At 34.1% G+C, this 24,984-nt stretch overlaps 1 protein-coding gene across 6 annotated transcripts in view; it reads left to right on the top strand.

The window, feature by feature from the left end:
- Smg7 (SMG7 nonsense mediated mRNA decay factor) overlaps nucleotides 1-24,984 on the top strand; it is an 80,304-nt gene that overhangs the window by 24,133 nt on the left and 31,187 nt on the right. For 5 of the 6 annotated variants that reach the window (XM_026392830.2, XM_026392828.2, XM_026392825.2 and 2 more), the window contains exons 2-5: nucleotides 13,338-13,476; nucleotides 20,086-20,117; nucleotides 22,322-22,439; nucleotides 23,911-24,043. In XM_026392830.2, coding sequence (XP_026248615.2) covers nucleotides 13,361-13,476; nucleotides 20,086-20,117; nucleotides 22,322-22,439; nucleotides 23,911-24,043 — 399 coding nt within the window. In that variant the 5' untranslated portion in view covers nucleotides 13,338-13,360. The remainder of the gene's footprint in view (nucleotides 1-13,337; nucleotides 13,477-20,085; nucleotides 20,118-22,321; nucleotides 22,440-23,910; nucleotides 24,044-24,984) is intronic. The other variant, XM_026392827.2, reaches the window with a different exon arrangement.

Here is a 24,984-nt window from a genome sequence, read left to right as displayed (position 1 = left end):
ATCTACAGACTTAGCTCAATGGTAAAGCACATGCTAAACATACATGAGACCCTGGGTTTGATGAGTAGCACCCCCTAAACAGTACAGTAAAAGTAACTTTTAAAAAAGCATTTATATTGTATTTGGTATTATATGTAATCTAGAGATAATTTAAAATATACAGGAGGATATGTTAAGGTTATGTACAAATGCTATAGCATTTTATATGAGGAGCATGAAAATATGTGGATTTTGTTATTTAAGGGGCATCTTGGAATCAATCCCCTCTGGATACCAAGGAATAACTATATAAAGTTATCAAGGCCAGATCCTTAGGGAATAGGTGTTAGATGACAATAAAATCAACTTGCATTCTTAATGGCTTTTAACACCCCATTGTTGTTACAAATGTATATGTGCCTTGAATAAAACTAGAGGATTGAGAAATAAATTTGTAATATTAAAATTGCTACCACTGCTGTCAACCCCTTCCAGCCTTTTTGTGAATGTATAAATTTGTATTTTATGTATATATAGATGATGCCTTTTAGAGTAAACATTATTTTTGAAGAACCACAAAACTACCTGCTTTTTCTCTGCTGACACATCACAAGTCAATGCAAAAGACTTCCATGACTTTTTTTTTTTTTTTGAGAGAGAGAGTGAGGAGAGAGAGAATTTTAACATTTTATTTCTTAGTTTTCGGCAGACACAACATCTTTGTTTGTATGTGGTGCTGAGGATCGAACCCGGGCCACGCGCATGCTAGACGGGCGAGCTACCGCTTGAGCCACATCCCCAGCCCCTTCCATGACCTTAAAAGGTATAAACCCCGACCACCTCAGCACACCTACAGGTTAGCAGATCAAATTCAGTTCTGTCACTGTTACCTGGAAATAGCACAGATCCCATAGGTTGAGGGAGTTATGAACTAGGAACCATGAACAAAAACCCCAAATATATATGATAACCTCATAAGCATATTTTTTTTAAATTTATTTTTATGTACATGTATTTGGGGATCAAATCCAGGGCTGCACATATCCTAGCCAAGCACTCTATCACTGAGCTATACCCCAAACCCCAGGATATACTATTTTCAGTCAGATTCTTATCTTTCTATAACAGAGTACTCTTCATCTGAAATGTATGGTTATGAATTTTTACAAACATATCCCCATAACCATCACCCAAATCAAGATTTAGAACATTTCCAAATCCCCCAAAAATTCTTTCTGGCCCCTTTGTAGTCAGTCCTGACCTATTTCATCTTCTATACCTCAGGCAAATCATTACTCTGATTTTTATCACTGTTGGTTTCTTTTGCTTGCCACAGGTTCATAGTGGAATAATACAGTGTGTACTCTTGTATGTATTCTTTTGCTTGACATAAAGAGATTCATCCACATTGTTGGTGTACATTTTGTTGACTGCTGAATTGTATTTCATTGCATGTGTATACCAGTTTGTTCATCTATTCACCTTTTTAAAAATATTTTTTTTGTTGTAGTTGGACACACTATCTATTTTTTATTAATTTATTTTTATGTGGTGCTGAGGTGAGCACTCCACCTCTGAGCCACAACCCCAGACTTTTTGATGAACCTTTAGGTTGTTTCTGATTTTTTTTTTTTTTTTTGCTATTGTGAGTAAAGCTTTGTAGAAACATTCTTTTAAAAATATTTTCATGAACATATTTTTATTCTTGATACTTGTGGCTGTGCACGTTAATGTTCAATGAGGACATTTTGGTCAGTGATAGACTGCATATACAAGGGTGGTCCCGTAAGATTATAGAGGAGCTAAAAAATTCTCATCTCATTGACTGAGACCAAAAGGCAGAAGTATTAAATATTTGATGAACACAGTTTATTAATTTTTAATTTCATTGAATCATATAAGAGTTATTTACTCTGGGGTCGTCCATTTTTGTTTCTATAGCAATACCTGAAACTAGGTAATTTATAAACAACAAAAATTTATTTCTGGGCTGGGGGTGTGGCTCAAGCGGTAGCGCGCTCGCCTGGCATGCGTGCGGCCCGGGTTCGATCCTCAGCACCACATACCAACAAAGATGTTGTGTCCGCCGAGAACTAAGAAATAAATATTAAAATTAAAAAAAAAATTTATTTCTCACAGCTTTGGAGCCTGTAAAGGCCAAGATCTAGGTGTTGGCAGGTTCCGTTTCTATTGAGGGCCTTGTCTGCTTGTAAAATGAGACCTTGTTTCTGCATCCTCCAAAGGGGACAAATGCTGTGCGTTCACATGGCAGGAAGCAATAGAAGGATAATAAAGGGGCTCTCTAGTTCTCTCCAGCCCCTTATGAGCCACTAATCCCATCCTTGAGGGTGGAGTCTTCATGGCCTGATAATTTCTAAAGGCTCCATGCCTTAATGCTGTTGCTTTGGAGATTAAGTTTCAACAACATGGATTTTGGAGGACACATAGACTTTCAAACCATAGCAGGTTGTAAAAATTTGCTCCTAAATCATCTTCCAGAGATGTTACAGATCAAGGCTGTGATCCATTTTGCATTAATTTGTATGTATGCTGTTTATGTATTGTTTGAGGTTGAGTTTTTTCCTAGTTTTAAATTTTTATCCACTTGTTTCAGCATCACTTATTGAAATTTTATTTTAACCCATTAAATTCCTTGCCACTTTGGTCAAAAATTAACTATACACAGACACCTACATACAAACATACATTCATACATAAGTAGAAGAATTTATTTCTGACCTATTCCATTGGGTCTGCCTCTGCCCTTATACAGATCGCTCCCGGTTCCCTTGATTTTTCATAGCTCTTCATTAGGTTTTTTTTTTTTTTTTTTTTTTTTTTAGAGAGAGAGAGAGAGAGAGGGAGAGAGAATTTTTAATATTTATTTTTAGTTATCGGCGGACACAACATCTTTGTTGGTATGTGGTGCTGAGGATCGAACCCGGGCCGCACGCATGCCAGGCGAGCGCGCTACCGCTTGAGCCACATCCCCAGCCCCTCTTCATTAGGTTTTGAAATTAGTGTAAGTTCGTTACCTTTATTCTTTTTGAAAATTGGTTTCTAATAAATTCTTTAAACCAGCCTCTTGGTTTCTACCTGAAACAGCCTGCTGTTTTGTTGTTGTTGTTGTTTTGTTTTAATTTTTGGAATTGTTGTTCTAACGATGGATCAATTTAGGGAGAATTATAAGTATTTCTAAAGAATCAACTTTTGGCTTTTACTTTTTTCTTTTCTGCTCCTTATTATTTCCTTCCTTCCACTTTATTTGGGCATAATATGCTTTTGTTAGCTCCTTAGGGTAGAAGCTGAGATCAATGCTTTTAGACTTTTCTATTTTAATATAAGCATTTAAAGCTATAAATATCTCTACTGCTTTTATTGCATTCTACACATTATGTATGTTTCCACTTTCATTTGGTTTGAAATGTTTTCACATTTCTCTTATGATTACTACTTTGACCTTTTATTTGGAAATACATTATTTCATTTCCAAATATCTCAGGAACTAGACAACTTTATTCCTCAACTTAAGATATCTGATTCCAGGTGGGTTTCTGTATTGATTTGTACTTATGTGATTTAGTTCTTTTGAATTTCTGGAGTCTTGTTTTGTGGTTCAGCATGTGATCTGACTTGGTGAATTCCATGTGCACTTGCAAAGAATATGTGCTCTTTTGTTGGGTAATATATTCCATAAATAACAGGTTTTTTTGGTTGATAGTGTCCATCAAACCTTAACTGGTTTTCTGCCTGTTTGCTCTGTTATTTACTGAGAGAGGTTTCTCTTTTCTGTTTCTGATTTTTGTTTTGTTTTTTCTTTTGGTTTATTACTAGCCATGTCTGTCTGTCTTTCTCTTTCCCTCTTCCTCTCTTTGGTTGCTCTAAGACTTATAGTATGGGGTCTATTATACCCTTTTATATTTAATGTAAAATGTTGTAACATGTACTTTCATTTCCCCTTTTGTTTATTATTGTTAAACATCTTCTATATATGTCTTGAGTTCCAAAATATAATATTTTCTTCTTAAAACAGTTAATTTTTAAATACAATTTTTAAAATGGTGTAAAAAGTTGTTGTGTATCTGCTGACATGTTTATTATTTCTGGCAATTCTCATTTCTTGATTCAGTTATAATTTTCCATCTAGTATCATGTTTCTTTTCTTTTTTTAAACTATTCCTTATGATGTTGATCTTTTTGGCATCAAATTTCCTTAGCTCTTAAGTTTCTGAAAATGTCTTTATTTCACCTGCAGTTTTGAAGAATATTTTCACAGAATGTGAAAGTATAGATGGAGTTTTTTTTCCCTCTAGTACTTTGAAGATGTTCTATGTTGTATTTATTACCTTCTGGTTGGATTTTTGTTTTGTTTTTTGGATAAGCAGTCAGCCATGATTCTTAACTTATTCCTCTTTATGGTCTATATCTTTTTTTTTGTTGTTGCCTTTTAAGATTTTCCTCTTTTATGATTGTTTTTCAATTATTTCATTGAAATGCTTTTGTGGTTTTTCTTTTTTTGTTTAATTACTTGTAGTTTATTGAGTTTCTTACATCTGTGAGTTTATAATTTTCATCAAATCTGGAAAATGTTTATTATTTTTTCACCCATTACAAAAAAATTGGTATCAACCAGATTCCATTATGAACTCTTTAACTTCTCAGGGTCAGTTGCCCAAGTGAACTGATAATTTAGTTTTGTTGCTATGGTATAGAGTTATATTTTGCCTTATGCACACTTGGCAACATAAGAAGGTATAATTTGTTTTTCTTGTTTAGTATTAGAAACAAACTGAAAATCTGGCTTTTAAGCTGTTAGAATAACAAGTGATGTTAGTCTATATCTTTGCTTTTGAATAGCAGTATGGGAGGGTGTAATAGAATCTGTTTGATCTTACTCTATGTTTTAGATGCTGCTGAAGAAAGTTGCATAGTATGAAAATGTGTCCCCCTTGTCCTTTTAATTGTGTATTCAAACTTTTTCTATGAATAACAGTTTTGGCCCTAAGCCACAGAACAAATTATTTGTAATGATGACTTAGAGTCACTTCCAAGAACATTCTACAGTTGCTGTTAAGTCTGTGTGTTTATTTCTCCTATATAATTTATATGAAAAAATATAGGAAATCTATGTTATCCATAATTATATTAATTTTAAAAATTTCTGAAAATTAGGATTTTTGTTTTGCATTGTGTCGAGTAGGAAGAGAGAAGGAAGAACTGGAGAGATACCTCCTGGGAAAGAACTTATACTAAAAGCTAAACCAGGAAAATCACTTTGAGAAGTTCTTCATGTTTAGCAGGAAAATGGGGGAGGTAAGTGGGTCTTACACTGTTAAAAAAGGCAAACTCAGATTAAATCATAAACAATAGGTATTTTCTAGTTAACTTTCAGTGTGTGTGAACTGCTGATAATTGAGATCTGTCATGCATTATGTTTGGAAAATGTTTAGGCTTCAGAATTCTGGATGTGAATCCTAGTTCTAGGACTTAATATCTTTGTGGCCATGGGCAAGTTCCCTAAAATCTCTGATCTTTATTTATTTACTTATAAAATTGGAAAGATCTCAGGTTACTATTAAAAGTAAACTCTGAATGGTTTATTTCACTTGTCATTTAGTAGATCTCAATAATTATTGTTTTTCTTTCTGTCTGTATTTTAAATTTTTAATTTTATTCTGTCTGAGACTTTTTTTTCCTTTTAAATATGCATAATATTTGAACAAGCCCCTATGGCTTCCGGAGACTTCTGTTTTCACCCATTTTTTTTCTATCAGAATTTTTCCTATATTGTTATTCATCCCATTTCACCCTACTTAAAAACCCTTATTTTTATTTATTCCATCTTAAAATCTTTTTGACCTTCATATTTCCCAGAGCCGGAGGGAAATATGAAGGTCAAAAAATATGAAGGTCTTTTCTTTTTCTAGACAAAGTTGTCTAAACTGAGTTTTAGTCTCAGTCCTCTCTTCTCATTCTCGAGGTAGTCTATAGGCTTAAGCCTCTACTTCCCCAACAAAATTACTTAAAAAAGATCCTCACTGACTTCCATGTTAGTAAATCCAGTGGGCAATTTTCAGCCCTCATTTTAATCGTTAGCAGCATTTATTGATTCTATCCTCTTTTGTTGGACTTTCAGGATTCCATGTTCAAATTTACTTCCTGTCTGTATCTGTTTACTGCTCCCTTCTCAGTGTAGCCTTTAAATATTGGAGTTTCTCAGACTTCTGTATTTCTATACTTATTCAAAATTTTATATGTGTGTGTGTGTATGTGTGTGTGTGTGTACACACACACACATACACACACACCCACACCCAAATGGGTATCTGTACTCCCAGTCTTTCCTCTGAACCACAGACACTAACAAACTGCTAGTTACAGTGACTTGGATGTTTAATGAACATCTCAAACTTATCAACATTGTTATAAAAACAGCAAATGCTTATGTAACATCATGTGCCAAACATTGTTTTCCCCAAAACACTCTTCTCCTTAAATTTTCAGTTGCCTTCCCATGTTAGTAAATGGTAAATCCTTGATTTCAGTTTCTTATACTGAAAATCATCCTTGATCTCCCCACCCCCCACTTAACAATCAATCTGCTGACAAATGTTATTGGACAGAGTCTGTCTGCATCTTACTGTCTCTACTACTGCTGTTATTGGTAAGCCTGTTAGTGTAACACAGCAGCCAGGTGAAACCATTTTAGATGTTAAGTTAGCTCATGTTATATCTTAATATCTTCAGAGGTTGTGCTGGAAGATCTCTTACCCCTCAGACTAAGTCAAGTTGATCCTGACCTTCATGATTCAGTTCATTCAAATGTCTGGACCCTTACTTGGGATGACTGTGATAGCTGGGAAAAACAGATTTCTCTTTCCAAGTACTCTCTTATCCTCAGTTACATATGCAGTGGGTGGTATTACAAAATGAACAAGTGCTTATCAAGTCTTTGTGTCATATTTGCTGAAACCCAGTTAGCGCAGGTAAGCCAAGTGACCAAGCCCAGGGTCACTTGAGTGAAGGGAGTTCATGAGGGTGCAGGTGCCAGGAAGTATGTGATTCACTGGGGGCCATTAATAAAACAATACACATAGACTCTTTCTGATCTGTGTCATGTTTAATTTGTTAAATTGTTTGCTTATAACATAGCACCTATTTCTTTACTTAAATAAGAAAGTAATCTAGGTCGGGTGCAGTGGTGCACACCTGTAATCCCAGCTGCTCAGGAGGCTGAGACGGGAAGATCTTGAGTTCAGAACCAGCCTCAGCAAAAAATGAGGTGCTCAGCCAATCAGTGAGACCTTGTCTCTAAATAAAATACAAAATAGTGCTGGGGGTGTGGCTCAGTGGTCGAGTGCCCCTAAGTTCAATCCCTGGTACCAAAAAAAGAAAAAAAACTATCTACATAAAATCATTGTGTTGAAAATATGGGCTAATGATTCTTTTAAAAATATTTTTAGTTGCAGATGGGCACAATACCTTTTTTTTTTTTTTTTTTTTTTTAATGTGGTGCTAAGGATTGAACCAAGTACCCACACGGGTGAAACAAGTGCTCTACCACTGAGTTACAACCCCAACCCAGGCTAATGATTCTCTGATTGAAAATCAAATTTGACTTTTGTATATCTTTAGATTTTTAATTTCAGAAACCACTTACAAGAAGAGACTATACAATGTATACCATAATGATTTATATATTCTTTTAAGTCAAATAGTATCTTAAATGTTGCTGCTAGCTGTTTAATTAACTTGGCCATCTGCAGTATTATGTACCTACTTCAAGATAGAAAGTTGAATTTTATTTTTCCATAATTTAAATTTATTTGGTTCTTTTTTTTTAAATTTTATTTTTACTTTCTTGCTTCCAAGGGAATCTTTTTTTTTTTTTTTTTTTAAGAGAGAGTGAGAGAGAATTTTTTTAATATTTTTTTTTTAGTTCTCGGCAGACACAACATCTTTGTTGGTATGTGGTGCTGAGGATTGAACCCGGGCCGCACGCATGCCAGGCGAGCGCGCTACCGCTTGAGCCACATCTCCAGCCCTTATTTGGTTCTTCACATTATATAAATGACTGTTTGCTATTTCTTTTTCCAACCGTATTCTTGTTCTGCATCACCTGTCAAAGGATATACTCATACCCTTGTTTTCTCACTATTGAGTTTTAAGAGTTCTTGTGAATTTTGTATAATAGTCCCTTATCAAATTCGTTTTTTTACAGATATTTTCTCATTTTATTATTTTTGTGTGTTATTAAAAAATTTTATTAGTGCATTATAATTATACATAGTAGGGGGGTTCTAATTAGTACATGTTCACACGTGTACACAATGTGATTTCATTGATACATTCCCCAGGACCTCCTCTTTTCTTCCCCTCCTGCTTCCCCTTTGGTCCCCTTCCTATACTCTATTGCTTTCTCTTCTATTTTCTTAAGATCTCCCCCCCTTTTTCCACTCCCTACCTTTTTCCCCCCTCTCTAGCTTCCACATATGAGAGAGAACATGTGGCTCTTTAGTTTGGCTTATTTCAGTTAGCATAATGTTCTCAAGTTCCATCCATTTTCCAACATGATTTCATTCTTTATAGTTGACTAGAATTCCACTGTGTATATATTTCACATTTCCTTTAACCATTTGTCTGGAAACTTCTCTTGACATGCTTGTTGTCTTCTGTCACATCCTAATGCTTTATCTTGTCATGTTGTTGCTGTGTCAGTTATTTTTCACTTATTCTTACTATTTCTTGGTCTAGTCTGTTTTTACATTACAGTTGTTTTTAATTCTAGTGTCTACTCATTTTTGCTTTACTTTATATCCTCATTTGGGATTCTGTTGACTTTACTTCTGTTAGCCACGTATGGAAGCATATGTTTACTTCATTGTTATCTTTTAAGGTGATCTTTTTGTATTTATGGTGATGCTAATTTTATTCAAACTTGCTTTCTTTTTATTTTTCTTTTCTATTACCTGTATTAGGTTTTAATATATTAATTTTGTTATGTGTGTTTCATTTTGTGAAGGTATAGGGGTTATTGTAAAGGATTGATTTTTTTTTTTTTAAACCAAAGAATTTTTAAATGGAAATTAAGTCATTTTGTTACTAGTTTAAAATGTAGTATTGGAGGCTTTTATATAATCACCACAGTAATGATAAAATAATATTCATAGAAGATATAAACAAAGGGAAATGGGATTATAAAAATCAGTGAAGTTGGGGCTGTGATTGTGACTCATTGGTAGAGTGCTTGCCTAGCACATGTGAGGGAGGCACTGGGTTCGATTCTCAGCACCACATAGAAAAAATAAGTAAAAATGCATCTATAACTAAAAATACTTTAAAAAATATATCAATGAAGTACAAATTAAAGCAAAAAAGAAAAACAAAACAAAACAAAAACAACTACAAGAAACACAGGAGATAATAACAAAATGAAAATGGTACATTTTCAGGAATTTATTTAAATATAAATGGATCAGACTCTCCAATCAAAACACATAAATTAGCTAATGAGATTAAACTTTAATAATATTCCAACTATATATCTTGTCTCTGGGAAACACTTTTTATTTATATTTTATAAAGGCTGGGTTTTTTTTGTTCTTTTTAGATATACATGACAGTATAGTATATTTTGACATACACACAAGAAGTTATACTTCCCATTCTTGTGGTTGTGCATGATGTAGAGTTTCAGTGATCATATACAAACAGAGGAAAGTGATGTCTAATTAATTCTCCTTTCTTTCCTATTCCCATACCCCTCCCTTGCATTTATTTCCCTTTGTCTAATCCCATGAACTTCTATTCTTCCCTCCCTCCAGTAATATGTGTTAGCATCCACATATTAGAACATCTGGCCATTTGGGTATTGGCTTAGTGTTAGCATGGTAGTCTCCAGTTCCATCCATTTATTGGCAGATACTATAATTTCATTCTTCTTTATGGCTGAGTAATATTCTACTATGTATATATAACACTTTTTCTCCAGTTATAGATGGACACAATACCTTTACTTTATTTATTTATTTTTTATGTGGTACTGAGGATCGAACCCAGTGCCTCACGCATGCTAGGCAAACCCTCTACCATTGAGCTACAACCTCAGCCCCACATTTTCTTTATCCATTCATCTGTTAAAGGGCACCTAGGTTGGTTCCATAGCTTAGCTATTGTGAATTGAGCTGCTATAACATTGGTGTGGCTGCATCTCTGATTTGAAGTCCTTTGAGTATATGCTGAGAGTGGAATAACTGGTGGTTACATTCCAAGTTTTCTGAGGAATCTCCATTCTGCTTTCCAGAGTGGTTGCATCAATTGCAGTCCCAAGAGCAATGTATGAGTGAACCTTTTTCTCCACATCCTGGTCAACATTTATTGTTACTTGTATTCTTAAATTGTCAAAGAATGGATTATTGGGGGGATGTTGGACTTTTTTTTTTTTTTTTTTTTTAGAGAGAGAGAAGAGAGAGAATTTTTTAATATTTTTTCAGTTGTTGGTGGACACAACATCTTTATTTAAAGTTGTGCTGAGGATCGAACCCAGTGCCCCCGCCCATGCCAAGTGGGGCATGGCCCCGCTTGAGCCATATCTCCAGCCCCTGGACTTTTTTTTTTTTTTTTTTTTTTTGATGGGGTTGAAAATCATGGTTCTTGGCATACCTTGACTAATGTAAAATTTGAGATGAGGGGAAATAGCTTCCCAGTTGATGGCTTCATTTAAATTTCACTTGGATTATTCTATTTGAGATTTAAGATGTTGTATTTCTAGAGAAATATTTAGTGTTCTGTGTATGCTGTATAGATGAAAACTATAAATGAAAATAAAATCTGAATTTTCAGAGAGCCAAGTAAACAGTCATCTGTTTCTCTGTATAAAATGATAGGTTTTCTGAACTTAAACAGGAATTTGTTATCCTTTTTCAGAGGGAAAAACCTTGCTTTCTTGAAGACTTTTTGAAAACTATTATCAAAATTTGAGAAACCTTGATTTTTTTTTTAAGACCTTGACCTTTAACTGAGAGACTGTTTAGTTCAAATTAATTTAAATTAGAGCACACTGTAATACAGGGCACTGTTAGGTATAGGATGTACAGTGTGGAATAGGACAGTGTTTAGTGTAGATGTATAAACAAATGAGTTCTTATAATGCTGTGACTACGGTAGTTGAAATGAGCATTAAGATGTGCTGTCAGGGGCTGGGGATGTGGCTCAAGCGGTAGTGCGCTCGCCTGGCATGCGTGCGGCCCGGGTTCGATCCTCAGCACCACATACCAACAAAGATGTTGTGTCCGCCAAAAACTAAAAAATAAATATTAAAATTCTCTCTCTCTCTTTAAAAAAAAATAAAACATACTAAAAAAAAAAAAAAAAAAAAAAAAAAGATGTGCTGTCAGTACTTGGCCAAGCCAAGGCTTTCTTAGAGGAGTTGCTAAATTTTAAAATATGAGAAGGGTTTAACCAGATAAAGAAAGAAATGGGAGGACACGCCAGGTTGATTGAAAATGCATGAATAAAGATATTGGGGGACAAGGGACTGGGGATGTGGCTCAGCAGTGGAGCGCTTGCCTCACATTACACAAGGCCCTGGGTTCGATCCTCAGCACCACATAAAAATAAATAAATAAAATAGAGAGATTGTGTCCATCTACAACTTAAAAATAAAAAGATATTGGAGGGCAAAATAGCAAGAGATTAAAAGTAAAGTCATTGGATCATAAAATGCAAAGTAGAAAGCTGTGGAATCTTATGTGCTGTATAGCACTTCTGTTTTATCATGAAGTATTTTATATCATTCTTTTCCACTAAAGTACAATTAAAGTCACAAGAGTTTGAATATATGTTTTGGAAATATGGCAGCAAAGTCCACTGCAACGTGTTTGAAATTTCTCTTAAGACTTGTTTTATTATTGTTCTACTGGGGATGACCCAGGGACACTTTACCACTGAGCTACATCCCCAGTGCTTTTTAAATTTTTTATTTTGAGATGGTCTCACTAAGTTGCTAAGGTTGGCCTCAAATGTGCAGTTCTCCTGCCTCAGCCTCCCAAGTTGCTGGAATTACAGGCATGTGCCACCATGCCTGGCTTAAGGTGTAACTTATTGTCAGAAATTATGAAAACTTTGTGGTCAATTGTGGAATTGATAGTATGGGTTCATAGCTTCAGTTTCCTAATTTAGAATGAAGATAATATCATTTACCTTTTGGAACTGTTGGAAGGGGTAATAATAACTGTAAATGATGATAAAAACAGTGATAATAGTGACTAACATTTTGAGGGTTTGCTTATGGTCCTAATTGCTTTATTTCTACTACTTTCTTTTATCCTCAAACCATCTCAGTGAGGTAGATTATTTTATTATCTTACAAAACCAGAGCATAGAGAAGTAATCACCTTAGGTTACATAGCTAGCAAGTGGCAGAACTTGCTTTGATTCCTAGCTTTCTTAACAGTATATCATATTAACTTAACAATATATTAACTTAACAGTATATTAACTTAACAATATATCATATCATACAGTATATCCTGTTAACTTAAGATATCATATCATACTCCCATTCTATCAGATCATGCATATAGAACATTTGTCCTGGTGTCTAGTACATAATTACAAATGTAATCAATAGTTACTTATCTAACTGCCTAAATCTTTGAGTTAAATTGATAGCCTCAAGAAATTGGGCTGTTTTTACTGTATCTTGACTTAGTCCCTGCCATACCATTAATTATAGACAGTGACTTCCCAGCCCATGGTTTTAACCACTACTTTTTGTTGCCTCCTCCTTTCTAGTTGATCTGTCTCTACATTAAGTTTTAAATCTATGGTAGGGACCATATCTGTTTCATTTATCATTGTGTACTTAGACCTTCATGTAGCAGCTAGCACATTAAAAATGACCCAATTTTGTTCTATGAATGAAGATGTTAAAAATCTGACATTTAAAAAACTAATCTTAGAATTATCCGTATCACCTGTAATTGTGGTTTAGTTGTTTCATGTGTCTTGTTTTTTCCTGCAAGGAGTCTCTCTGCTTCTGTATTCTGCAGGGCATTCTTACCTGGTCCTACAAGACCCCTGTTGGGTAACCTGTATCTGTCCTATGGAGATCACTCAGCTTTCAGCCAGTGAGACAGACTAGGAAAGGATAACATTTTGGTCTATAACTGGAATCTGTTAGAAATACTTGAAACAATTTGAAAGGGTGTATTCTAAGAAAGTAAATATAAAAAGAAAAAACTTTGGTATTTTTTTCTTTGCCTTTCACATTAAATCATTTCAAAGAAAAATAATTTTATTCCAGGGGAATCTGTTTTTGTGAGTTAACTCATATTTTCCTCCTCTCCTCTATCTAGAATGTCTTAAACCATTCTACCTTATGAGAAATTGGATGTTCTTGCAGATAGTCATTGTGGGAGAAAACGTTTCATTTAAGTCCCAGATGAGGACCGAAAACTTGAAATCAGAGGAGCATCTGAAATCAAGTAATATTAGGTAGGATAAAACTTACAAGGGATTTCTACATGTTTTTATTCATTTTTTAGAGATGTATGTTAAAGTATTTGTATTTCATGAACACTAATGGAAGACTTGGAGACTTTGTGAAAGATTTTATTTTGACCAAGATGGGGGAGGGGCATGCTAAAGATTTTTTTTTAACCTCTGTGGCTGTATGAGAACTTTGGCATGTTTACTTTGTCATGAGCATTTGTATCTTGTGATCCAAGGAACAATTGTTTAAAAATTTACTGAAGTAAATTTAAGAGATTTTTATGTTATGTACTAGTTTTCTGAATATTTATAAGCATAGAGATGTGACCTATCTTGTAAATTATTCTCTGGAATGAAGATTTTGTGCTTCAATTACATGTATAGTAATATATTTGAGTGCCAGAGACATCAGCTCTTATTTCTTTACATCAGCATGGGATGCAGTTAAGCCTCCCTAATGCCTAAGGAAATATGTTTATGATAATGTACTAGAGAGTCTTTTACATGATGAGTTAGTAACTCTTTGCTATAGCATCTTATAATGACAGAACATGGGAAGATGCTTAATTTTATAGATGAGGCCTTTAACTGAGAGGTGATAGTTGCTCCTGCAAATCAGTGCTGTGACAGTGACACCTGTATTGAGGCTATTTCAAAAGATTTACATTATTCTATAATGCTTATGAGCTCTGGTTCTGGGAGTGGATTGCAGGTGGATCCCAAACCCTGGAACTTCCTAGTTGTGTGACCTTGGGCAAATTTAACCACTTCATTTCCTCATTAGCAAAATGGAGAGCTTATATCTCACTTGGTAGAATTGCTATACAATTCAAAGATTTTATAATAGGTGAAAGCATACATGATCTAATTGTATTATTAGATTATTAATTTTTAACAGATGGATTTAGAGTCTGTTATCATTAGCGTGGCATTTCTATAATTTATAGTTTGTATTATCAGATCCAGTTTTTAAAATACTAAATAACGACATAATGACAACTAATATTTAGAGAGAAAAAAAAAGAAAAACATCTGTGACTCAATCCTTTAACTCCTTCTTGGATTTATTTTCTGTTCATACTAATAATATAGTCTCCATAACATCTAAACAGTTTATTGTTCTTTTGTCACTTGGCATTGTGTGGTGGTAGAGAACCTAGGATTTTTCCACCTTGAAAAATCTTCAACCCAATGTGTCTGCAGAAGGGATTCCATGAAGCAGTAGAGGGGGAGTGGACATTTGACTAGCCAGTCAGTAACCGAAAGAGCAAAAGTAATTTGGTGGTCACAGTCAGATGACCTCCTTTTTGAGGGATCACTTATGTTATTTTATGGAATTTGTTTTATTTATTCCCCATAGTATCTCATCTCCAAATGGCTGCTTACACACATTTACCTTTTCAGATACCCAGCTGTCTAAGCTAATAATCTGGGAGAGATTTTTGTGCTCTTTCCTCTGTTTATCTCCCTTCTATTAGTTTAACTTCCAGATATTTGTTCAGTCTGAGTTTTTCCATCCACCTGTATTATCACTTTCTCATTTCCAGTCTTGAGCTGTTAAAATCCATCTTTCAAAAATCTTGTAGAAGTCTTTTTAAATAACAAATCTAACAATGCTATATACCTTACATAAACTTAAGCTTTGGTTTTTTATTCATTACAGTATAGGATTTGAACTCCTTAACATTCATACAGTGCTTCTGCTTCTCACAATCTCTTGTCTTCCTTGGTGTTCTCCAGCTTCATCTTCTGAGGCTTCCTACCAAGTAGTGTTCCAGTCATCTTCACTCACTGACTTAGCTTTGCTTTTCATTGTTGTGTTATTTTCTTTTGCCTTCTCTTCCTTGAAATTTCCAGATCACAACTGGCTCTTAATAAAACTAGGTACATGGGCTGGGGTTGTGGCTGAGCGGTAGAGCACTTGCCTAGCACATGCCAGGCGCTGGGTTAGATCCTCAGCACCACATAAAAATAAATAAATAAATAAAATAAAGGTATTGTGTCCAACTACAACTTAAAAATACACACACACACACATTTTTTTTTAAATTGATTGTTCACGCACACACATTTTAAACCAGAAATGTTTAAAAATAAATAAGTAAAACTAGATACACATTTTCAAAGAATATAGATTGTGCAGTAAATGTTATGGTATAGAGCTTTGGAGTATTAGAAAATTTTAAAATGCCTGATAAAGTGCCATAGGGAGAAAGCTGATTAGTATTTTTACAAACATACTGAGAAAAGTTCCTTTAGGAGCTTTGGATCCTTGAGTCTCAGCAAAATTCAACAATGCCGAAATATGATTTGGTTTTCTGTGATTAACATCATGAGACATACTGATGTCTGAGAAAACTATATATTGCATATGTGGTTTTGTGAGTGTGTGGGTAAGTGTACTACACTCACTTTATAGTATCTGGCCTCTTATTTAGTGTAAATTATTATGATTAGGTTCTTGATTTATGGATATAATTACAGAATATTGTTACCCCTAATTGCTCCTTAGAACTCTGGAAACAAGTAAACAAATTAACACAATAAGAAAATCTACCTTGGCTGTTGCTCACACTACTTCCACCCCGCAAGGAAAGAAATTAACGTCTTCTCTTAAAGTAAAAGGGAGTGATGGGCCAGGCCCAGTGGCGCATGCCTGTAATCCCAGCAGCTCAGGAGGCTGAGGCAGGAAGATCAAAGAGATTAAAGCCAGCCTCAGCAATTTAGCCAGGCACTTAGCAACTTAGTGAGACCCTGTCTCTAAATAAAATACAAAATATGGCTGGGGATGTGCCATAGTAGTTGAGTGCCCCTGAGTTCAATCCCTGGTATTCTTACCACCACCGAAAAAAAGGGAGTGATTTGCCTTTTCTCAATAGCTTTGAGTTTAGAAGATACGGGTTTATATTTCTGAATTCTCTTTATAGAGAAAGTGGATCTGGAGTTCAGATAGAAGGAATCTCCTATTTATGTGCCCCCAATTTAGAAATATCTTGTGTTTAAACCATGAATTTTAGAGTGAATGTTCTTAAGAGAATGTAATCTTTATTTGTTACCTTGCATTGTTATATAAGTGCTATGTATGATCAAGGAATTGGTTTAAAAAGATAACCCAAATTTTAGGATTCTTTTTTCTTTTTTTAAAAAAATTATCTTAAAATGGTTAAGTATTAAAATCCCCAGTTCTCTGGACTGTTGCTATCAAACATTCTCCATCTTTTTTTTCCTGTGTATTCTTGTATTAGGAATTCTAATGTAATGGTTAGGAACTAACTAGGTGTTGGACAAACTGATTGAGTTCAATTGCTATTTTTACTGGTTACTAACTTTGATCTTCAGCATGTTACTTAACCTCTTATCTCCTTGGGTTTTCTTCAGGGATAAAGTGGGGACAATAATACGTAGCGTGAGTTAAATGATTACTTTCTGTAAAGCCCTTAGAACAGTGTTTGACAATAGTAAGTACTGCGTATAGTGTTAGCTATTACAGTACACGGTGCTTAGAATTCATGAAATTACTTGTAGATGATGATGTCTCCAGGAGTGCTGCTTCAGACTGTTGGTCTTCAACATATTTGTCACTTAGTGATCCAGACTTTATTCAGTCTTTTAATCACTTTTTATTGCTTGATAGAAGTGATTAATTTCTCTTATTTAATAAGACAATATAGTAAATGTTTTGAAAGCTTTATATTTTATAAAAGTGTTTTGTAAATAATGGCATGGTGATGTAATTTTTTAGATTCTTGGCTCATTCTTTTCATTAATTTAGCTTAAAGCAGGAATGAAAAAAAACTCATGTTGCCGTACCCTATGTCAAGAGAAAATATTTTGTCTCTTTACAAAAACATTGGCTTTAAACTGTTCATCTACTGTACATATTTTTCCCCCCTTGTGTGTGGTGCTGTGGATTGAATCTAGGGCCTTATGCATGCAAGGCAAGTACTCTACCAACTGAGCCACACACACCCCCAGCCCCTGTACTGTAAGTCTTTAACAAAACCAATTGAACAATTGAGGTATAGTACTTTTTTTCTTAATGAAATAAAGTAATGTAATAGCCAATTTTTTCCTGTCCTGCTTTTGCATAAGATCATATATCTATTTATTTCATTTCTTATATATTGTACATAATAAAAAAGGAAAATTAATACTTCATTGAGGCAGTATTCCATATTGTGGCAGAGAAGGGGACGTTGGTAGGATAGTAAACATAATATGTTTCATCAAGTTGTATGCTCTTAGATTCTAAGAGCATAAGCCAATAGCCTTGTGACAGTTTTTTTTTTTTTTTTTTAATGCCAAAAGTCGATACCTGGTCCTAGGCTGTGTGGATAATGGAATTTGATGATTATGATATCACGTTTTAGGACTAAACATAACTAATTAATACTGTTCCTTTGTATTGGTTGCTCTCATGAGATTTGTGGTACCCCACTGTGATTCTCTTATTTGAAAGCTTAGTTTAAAACTAAACATATCTTCATAAAGACTAAGAAAATAAAAGGGCTCACTTTGTTTTAGTTAAATTAAAATTCATAATTTCTGTTAAATAACTAAAACATTATGTGTTAACTATTTACAGTAAAAATTTTAGTACCTTAATCTCTAGCTTTCACATCAAAAAGTTATTTTTTAAATGAAATTTACTACAGTTACTTTTTTCATTTTTTGCTTTTAGTTGACAATGTATAATTGTCAGATTTATGGGTCACAATAGCTCAGGGTATTTGTATAGGTGTCACCTCAAACATTTATTATTTCTTTGTGGTGAGAACATGCAAAATCCACTCTTCTAGCTATTTTAAAATATTTAATACATATTGTTAACCATGATTATCCTGCTATGCCACATAACACCAGAACTTATTCCTCCACCATAATTACAACTTTGTGTCCACTGACCAGTATCTTCTTATCCTCTCCTGCCCCTCCCCCCAGCCTCTGGTAACCATTCTTCTATTCTCCATTTCTATGAGTTCAACTTCTTTAGATCCACATATGAATGAGGTCATTAAGCAGAGTATACAAAAATGACTTAACCTTTTTGGAAAAATGTTTGTCAAGTGCCTGCTGTATGTGCTAGGCACGGTACTAGTAGGCAGCCTTTGCAGTGGTGAGCATTCTTAAAAGCTATGATATGTACTATAAAGAAAAAATACAAAGTGCTTTAAGAGCATAAATAGGAATGTCCTTAATCTAGATGGGTTCTGAGTCAAGAGAAGGAGTAAGTCATAATTAACCAGACAAAGAGGAGGAGGTGTTCCTAGCAAAGGGACTGTACTTTACAAAGGCCTAGAAGTCCAGCAGTGAAACATGGAGATCAAGGAGGGAAGAGTGGTAGAAGTCGAGTTCTGAGACTATACAATTTTGTAGGACACTTTAACAAAGATTTTGTTATACACCTCAACAGTGGGAAATCATTCATGTAAAGTTTTAAGTGGATAATTGATAGATCGGGTGTGCATTTAAAAAACTTTTTTTTCGTAGTTGTAGATGGACAGAATGTCTTTATTTTGTTTTGATGTGGTGCTGAGGATCGAACCCATTGCCTCCCTGACACATGCTAGTCAAGTGCTCTGCCCCTGAGCTGTAGCCCCAGCCCCCAGGTGTGCATTTTAAAAAAGACCCTTCTGGCAGCAGTGGGAGAACACAATGAAATGGAGCAAGCGAGAGGTGGAGAAAGCAGTTTTATGGCTTTATAGCAGTTCAGGCAAAGAAGAAAGTTGCAGCGATAACTTACCAGCCTCTGCCTTTAACAACTGCAAAGCCATATATATTTGCTAAGGTAAAAAAAAGAAATGTTAGAAAGACAACCAGGGGTGGGATTGGGGATGGACCATAAGTTTGATTTTGGATTTCTTGAATACAGGCAATTCCTGGAGAATATGAGAGAGAAGAAACAGGCATCAGCTAGACAGAAGTATAGGGCTGAGGTGGGAGTGGGGGTTAAAATATATGAAAGGTTTGGACATGTTTAAATGCTAAAGGAAGGATCCAGTAGAATTTAAAAATTGTCAAAAAGGATAGATGTTGATTAAAGGAGCAAGCCCTTACCAAGAGCATACATAAGTGGAATTTCGGTCTTAAATAAGAGGTACTATACCTCTGATCTTTTTAACAAGAGGTAAGGAGAGGACAGTATACATGTAGTATTTAGTAAATGTCAATTGTTTTCCCTGAGATAAAATAGGTCTGTCATTTAGAAGTGAAGAAGGGGAACAACAGTTTGATAAGAGTAAAAATTTAAAATAGCTGTGGTAACTAGTAAATTGAGAAACACAGTAGGATCCTTAGCAGCAGCAAGGGAAAACTTTTTAATTTTAATGGAAAATCATTTAATGTTTACCTTTAAAAAGTCAGATTGAAGGAAAGCAGCAAGAAAGTCAACTACTTGATAAAAGAGGTCACTGATGATCCTGTAAGCTTTTAAGTAATGGCATCAGTTTGTCAAGATCTAGTGCTAGCTACCCAGGATGTTCAAGCAAGAAAGCAAGAACATATAATAGCCTCAATTATATTGTAATAAATTGTTTCACTTAATTTATATTGTTATTTATGTTGGTCAGGCCTAGTTTGTTTCTAACTGATGTTCTTTCTTCCCCTATCTAGGCAGGCAGAAGTCCTGAAGGCTGATATGACAGGTATTGGCTAACTTATTTATTTTTCACAGCTTATTTTATACCATTAAATTAATGAAAGGATATTCTCTCTCCTATATTACTTGTAGCACTAAATCCTGACCTAGTTGCCAAAAGGGATGATAGTTTGCTGTTTGCTGTGTATGTTATTTTTATACTTTGAATTCTTACGTATATACTTGTTAGGAATTGTATATAACATATGCCACGATTAATTGAATATTACCTAATTTAATATATGTAATCACTTTTTTATGAACTTTTTATCATCAGTTTAACTTTTATCATCAATTTAAGATATTCAGAAAATAATTTATATTCCATATAAGTAAAAACATAAAATTATGGTGTTTGGTTATTATTTTCTTAGAGAAAGTGTTCTTTTCCTATTTATAATTACCCAAATTGAGTAGGAATAAGCCATCAGAAAAAATGTTTACAGGAAAACTCTACTGAAAGCTTTTCATTCATTGAGCTGTCTTGCCACATTTCTTTCTTTTTTTCCCATATCTTTGCTGCTTTGAATAATAGCTGAAGTCTTTTTAAAAGAATTCCTGGGTTAGCCACTGACAGGAGCAGATTTTTAACTCCAAAATAAGAACCTATATAGTAATAACTATGTAGTGATCAGTGTATCCTCCAGTGATAATAGATCTCACTATAATTTTTGAGGATTTTAATTCTGCAGTAAAATCCATGAAAAATTAAACTGTTTTGATAACTAGCATTCCTGCCAAGATTTATAATTCAAGAAGGTAAATACTGCTGAGGTATCTTTTTCTCAATTTCTAGAATCACAGGCTGATGGTTGGAGTTCATGGGTTATACTGTCATCTTATTCGAGAAAAAAGGAAGGCCTATTATAGATTTATTATTATCCATATTGTATGTATCATTGTCAGCTCTGAACAGCTACTGTATTCTGCTTTTGAATTAGCATGGAAGGCATAATCTGAATCATCTGACAAAAATAGTTCATGGAGCAGCATCAGGCTATCTATGCCATTTTCTTTTCTTTTTTTGAAGTATTATACAGCCTCAGTAAATAGTCTTAGAGTTTGACTTTTATAGGGGACATTTAGCTGCCCAGAAAATTCACCTAACATTAAATCTGCTCGCTTAAATGAATCAATGTGATAGAGTTAATGATCTCTGATAGTCCCCTTTTTTGCTATCAATGAATCAAAATGGTTAAATAAATCTGTTAATCTATTAGTGATTGAAAACTTAATTCATAATAGATTTTATTCTTATTAGTAAACTCTTTTGAGCATTAACTCAAATATATAGGAGATTCTGTTTGCAGAATAGTATTGTGGTGGTTATTGATACGATTAGCAAACCTAAAGAGGAGTAAAGTTTAAGCCATTGTGCAGCAGTGGATTCCTAAAAGAAATTAAATACCTTAACTGGTATTTATTGGAAATATATAATTCAAAAGTCCATTATTAAGTTCCTCTACTGAAGCAACTTGCTGTCAAATAATAACTGATACCTAAAATGCCTTGAAGGACTTTGGCATACAGTATGACAATATGTATAGTCATAGTCTAACTTCCTGATTTTAGTCTACACCCAGGCTCTCATCTGGCCTCATAACGAATTTACTCCCAGTCTTTTACTGGCCATTCTTCACATTAAATGGCAAGTGTGGATTGCTCACAAAAGTGACTTAGAGTAATTGATCACCCATTAAGATAATTCCTATTGCCATGGCTTTATTGGATTGACATGTATAAAATAGGAATAACAGCAAAATATCCAAGCAACGGCTGGATGGTGAGCCAATATGAGAATTCTATGTGAACACTCTTGAGAATAATTCACAATAAAAAGGAAAGTCCACTTTGGACAGAGATAACGGGAGTGTAGAGATTCCAACTTGATTGTCCATTATTTCAAATAGAGTGACTTACTGTGAAGCATATAGTTTCCAGTGGTATGAATATGACCAAATCAGTAGCAAAGGATAAACTGTTCATATTTTTTTTAGCCATTTCATTTCATGATATTATTTCAAAACTAAAAGATTAACAAAAATGAAAGCACCTTAAATCACAGCCATTAGCTGAAAGGTGGGCATTTGAAATGTGGTAATATAAAACTTCTGCCTGGAATATATTTAGAGCAAATTTGCTTTGGGGAATGGAAAGGGAAGGAATTATTGTTTACCTGTCTATGTGTTGTATTTTTGTTTTGTTACTCAGATTCTAAGCTGGGTCCAGCTGAGGTCTGGACATCCAGGCAGGCTCTGCAGGACCTGTACCAGAAAATGCTAGTTACTGATTTGGAATACGCTTTAGACAAGAAAGTAGAACAGGATCTGTAAGTATTATCATTTGGGATGTTCCTGTAAGATCAAGACTCTCACCAAGACTTTAAAACTGGTTGGTTACTTTTTAACCTACCTTAGAACAAACTTTTTTGGTAGGAAGAAATTAATTGTTTTTGTAACTTTTTTTTTTAAAACAAAATATCTGGCCATTGGTATTTCAGGTGCAGTTTTAAAGGTAAGAAAGAAATGTTTAGAATGGAATCTTATAAAGGGCAGTCTTTTAGAGCATATCAAAAAAAAATATTTCAAGTGCTAAGAATTTTTGATTATCTGTTTTCAGTCCTACATTTAAGTCATGATTTAAACAACAACAAAAAAAACTTTAGAAAAATGTTTCTGTGGTAAATGTGATCCTATAAATTTCTCCAGCAGAAAAATGTATATGCATTATAGAAAGTTAATCAAATAAATTGACATTTTTTTTCCTTCCCAATACAAATTAAAGATTTTGTGTATTTAGGCTATTCCATTTGAAGGGTAAGATAACAGATAACCAGATTCCCAAGTGAGTACAAAATACCTCTTGCGGAAGGCCCTGCCTGAAAAATTGGATCAGGGACATTAATCTAGTGGAAATTTGAAAGTCAGTGAAGAGAGATTGTCTAGTAATCTCCATTACCCTAAGTTGTGGTGAAGATTAGTTTTTCCCATTTGTTTCACCTTTTTTATATACTTTATATTTTTAGGAAACCTAGTTAATAGAGCTAAATAGCAACTAATCAGAATACATGTCTGTGATATTAGAGTCAAGATGAGATCTTAGTAGCAATAATGAGGAAGTGATGACCTCCTAAATCATTAAAAAAAAAACAACAACAAAAACCAGTACCTCAAGTTGATGTTGATTTAATTAAAATTAGGTGCTTTTTTTAGTAAAATTTTATGACTCTTGTGTTTATCTCCTTTTAGTTACTATGATTTTCAAGTTACAGATTGTATTTCACCAAAACTGAATGTAAACTGATTCTCTAAAACTATTAGTTACGGAGGGAAGAAAGTGCTATGAGAAATGGCTTTTGGTAAAATAAGAGATAAAGCATAGCTTAATATTTACACCTCTCCCCTTTACATTGTCACTTCTTAGGGTACAGTTAGGTATTTTTGGCACAATGTATGGAATTTTGTTAATAGCTTATTTTTATAAACTTGCTACTGTAGTTCTGATTTTTATACTAGAATTTCTAAATAGGCTCTAATTGTAGTTGCTCTAAAAGATTAATAGCTGAGGCCACAGTCTTATTATTTAAATATTTGGTAAGTGTTTACTAAATGTTGGATTCTACTGCGCGCCTATTGTTCAAGGGGGAACATAAAGTTATTTAAATACATGAATAACTTTAATGCAGGTTTACTGTCCAGTGTGGTATAATTATAACAAACAGTTCTTTCTTGTTCTCAGGGGGACCAGTGTCTGCCCAGTGAGTCACTGCTATACCAAATAGAATTACATTTTGTTTTCAGCTGGAATCATGCCTTTAAGAATCAGATCACAACACTACAAGGACAGGCAAAGAATCGAGCAAACCCGAATCGGAGTGAAGTTCAGGCAAACCTTTCTCTGTTCCTAGAGGCAGCTAGTGGCTTCTATACCCAGGTGAGTTCTTCATTATACACCGGTTTTCCTGGTATTAATAGTAAATATTCTTCTCTTCTCACACATCTTTATTTCATCTAAACACATTGCATAACCACTGTAAGAATCATCTAGGGGTTGATATCTGCAATCTCAAGTGAATACAGGTTTCTAAAATTATTTCCCAGAAGATTTTTAAAAACTAAAGACTCGACTCTTAAGTTGATTGGTTTTGGCTTATAGATTGGAGGTATAACTGTATGAATAGAAAAGGGGCAATGAAAGCAAAGTTTTAGTCAAACAGTGGAAGTAATCAGTTCCAAGTATGAGTTTATGGGTATGAATATAGTTGTTATGAAAGCAAGCTATGTTATGCTAGATAAGAAGTAGTTAAATTTTGCCAGGTACAGTGGTGCATGCCTGTAATTCTAGCAATGTGGGAGGCTGAGGCAGGGGGATCTCAAGTTCAAAGGCCAGCCTGAAAAGCTTAGTGAGACCCTAAGCCACTTAGTAAGACTGCCTCAAAATAATAAATAAAAGTAAATTTTTTAAAAGGGGGGGTGGTGGTGCTGGGGATGCGGCTCAGTGTTTAAGCACCCTTGGGTTCAATCCATGGTACCAAAAAAAAAGAAAGTAGTAATAGTAGTAGTAGTAATTAAGTTTTATAAAATCAGGTGGGTTTTTGTTATAGTATTATTTATATAGGAGAATTTATCTTGGCTTTGAAATGTTTTAAACTACCTACAAAATGGAATAACTTTTTATTAGTTTAAGTAATAAGATATTATTCATAATTTTCACAAGATTTTTCTTTTCCTTGGTCACATCTAGATAAAAATCAGGCAAGGAATGAATAAATTTTATTTTTGACCATGGAATTTTATTTGCTATAAGCATAATCCTTTAAATTCCCATCTTATCAATTTGTAATTTAATTAATAAAATTTTATATATAAACTAGC

The sequence above is a fragment of the Urocitellus parryii genome, chromosome 9, assembly GCF_045843805.1.
Source record: "Urocitellus parryii isolate mUroPar1 chromosome 9, mUroPar1.hap1, whole genome shotgun sequence".
Taxonomy (NCBI): Eukaryota; Metazoa; Chordata; class Mammalia; order Rodentia; family Sciuridae; genus Urocitellus; species Urocitellus parryii.
Note: the sequence above shows the minus strand (reverse complement) of the source record. Positions and strands in the feature narration are given on the sequence as shown.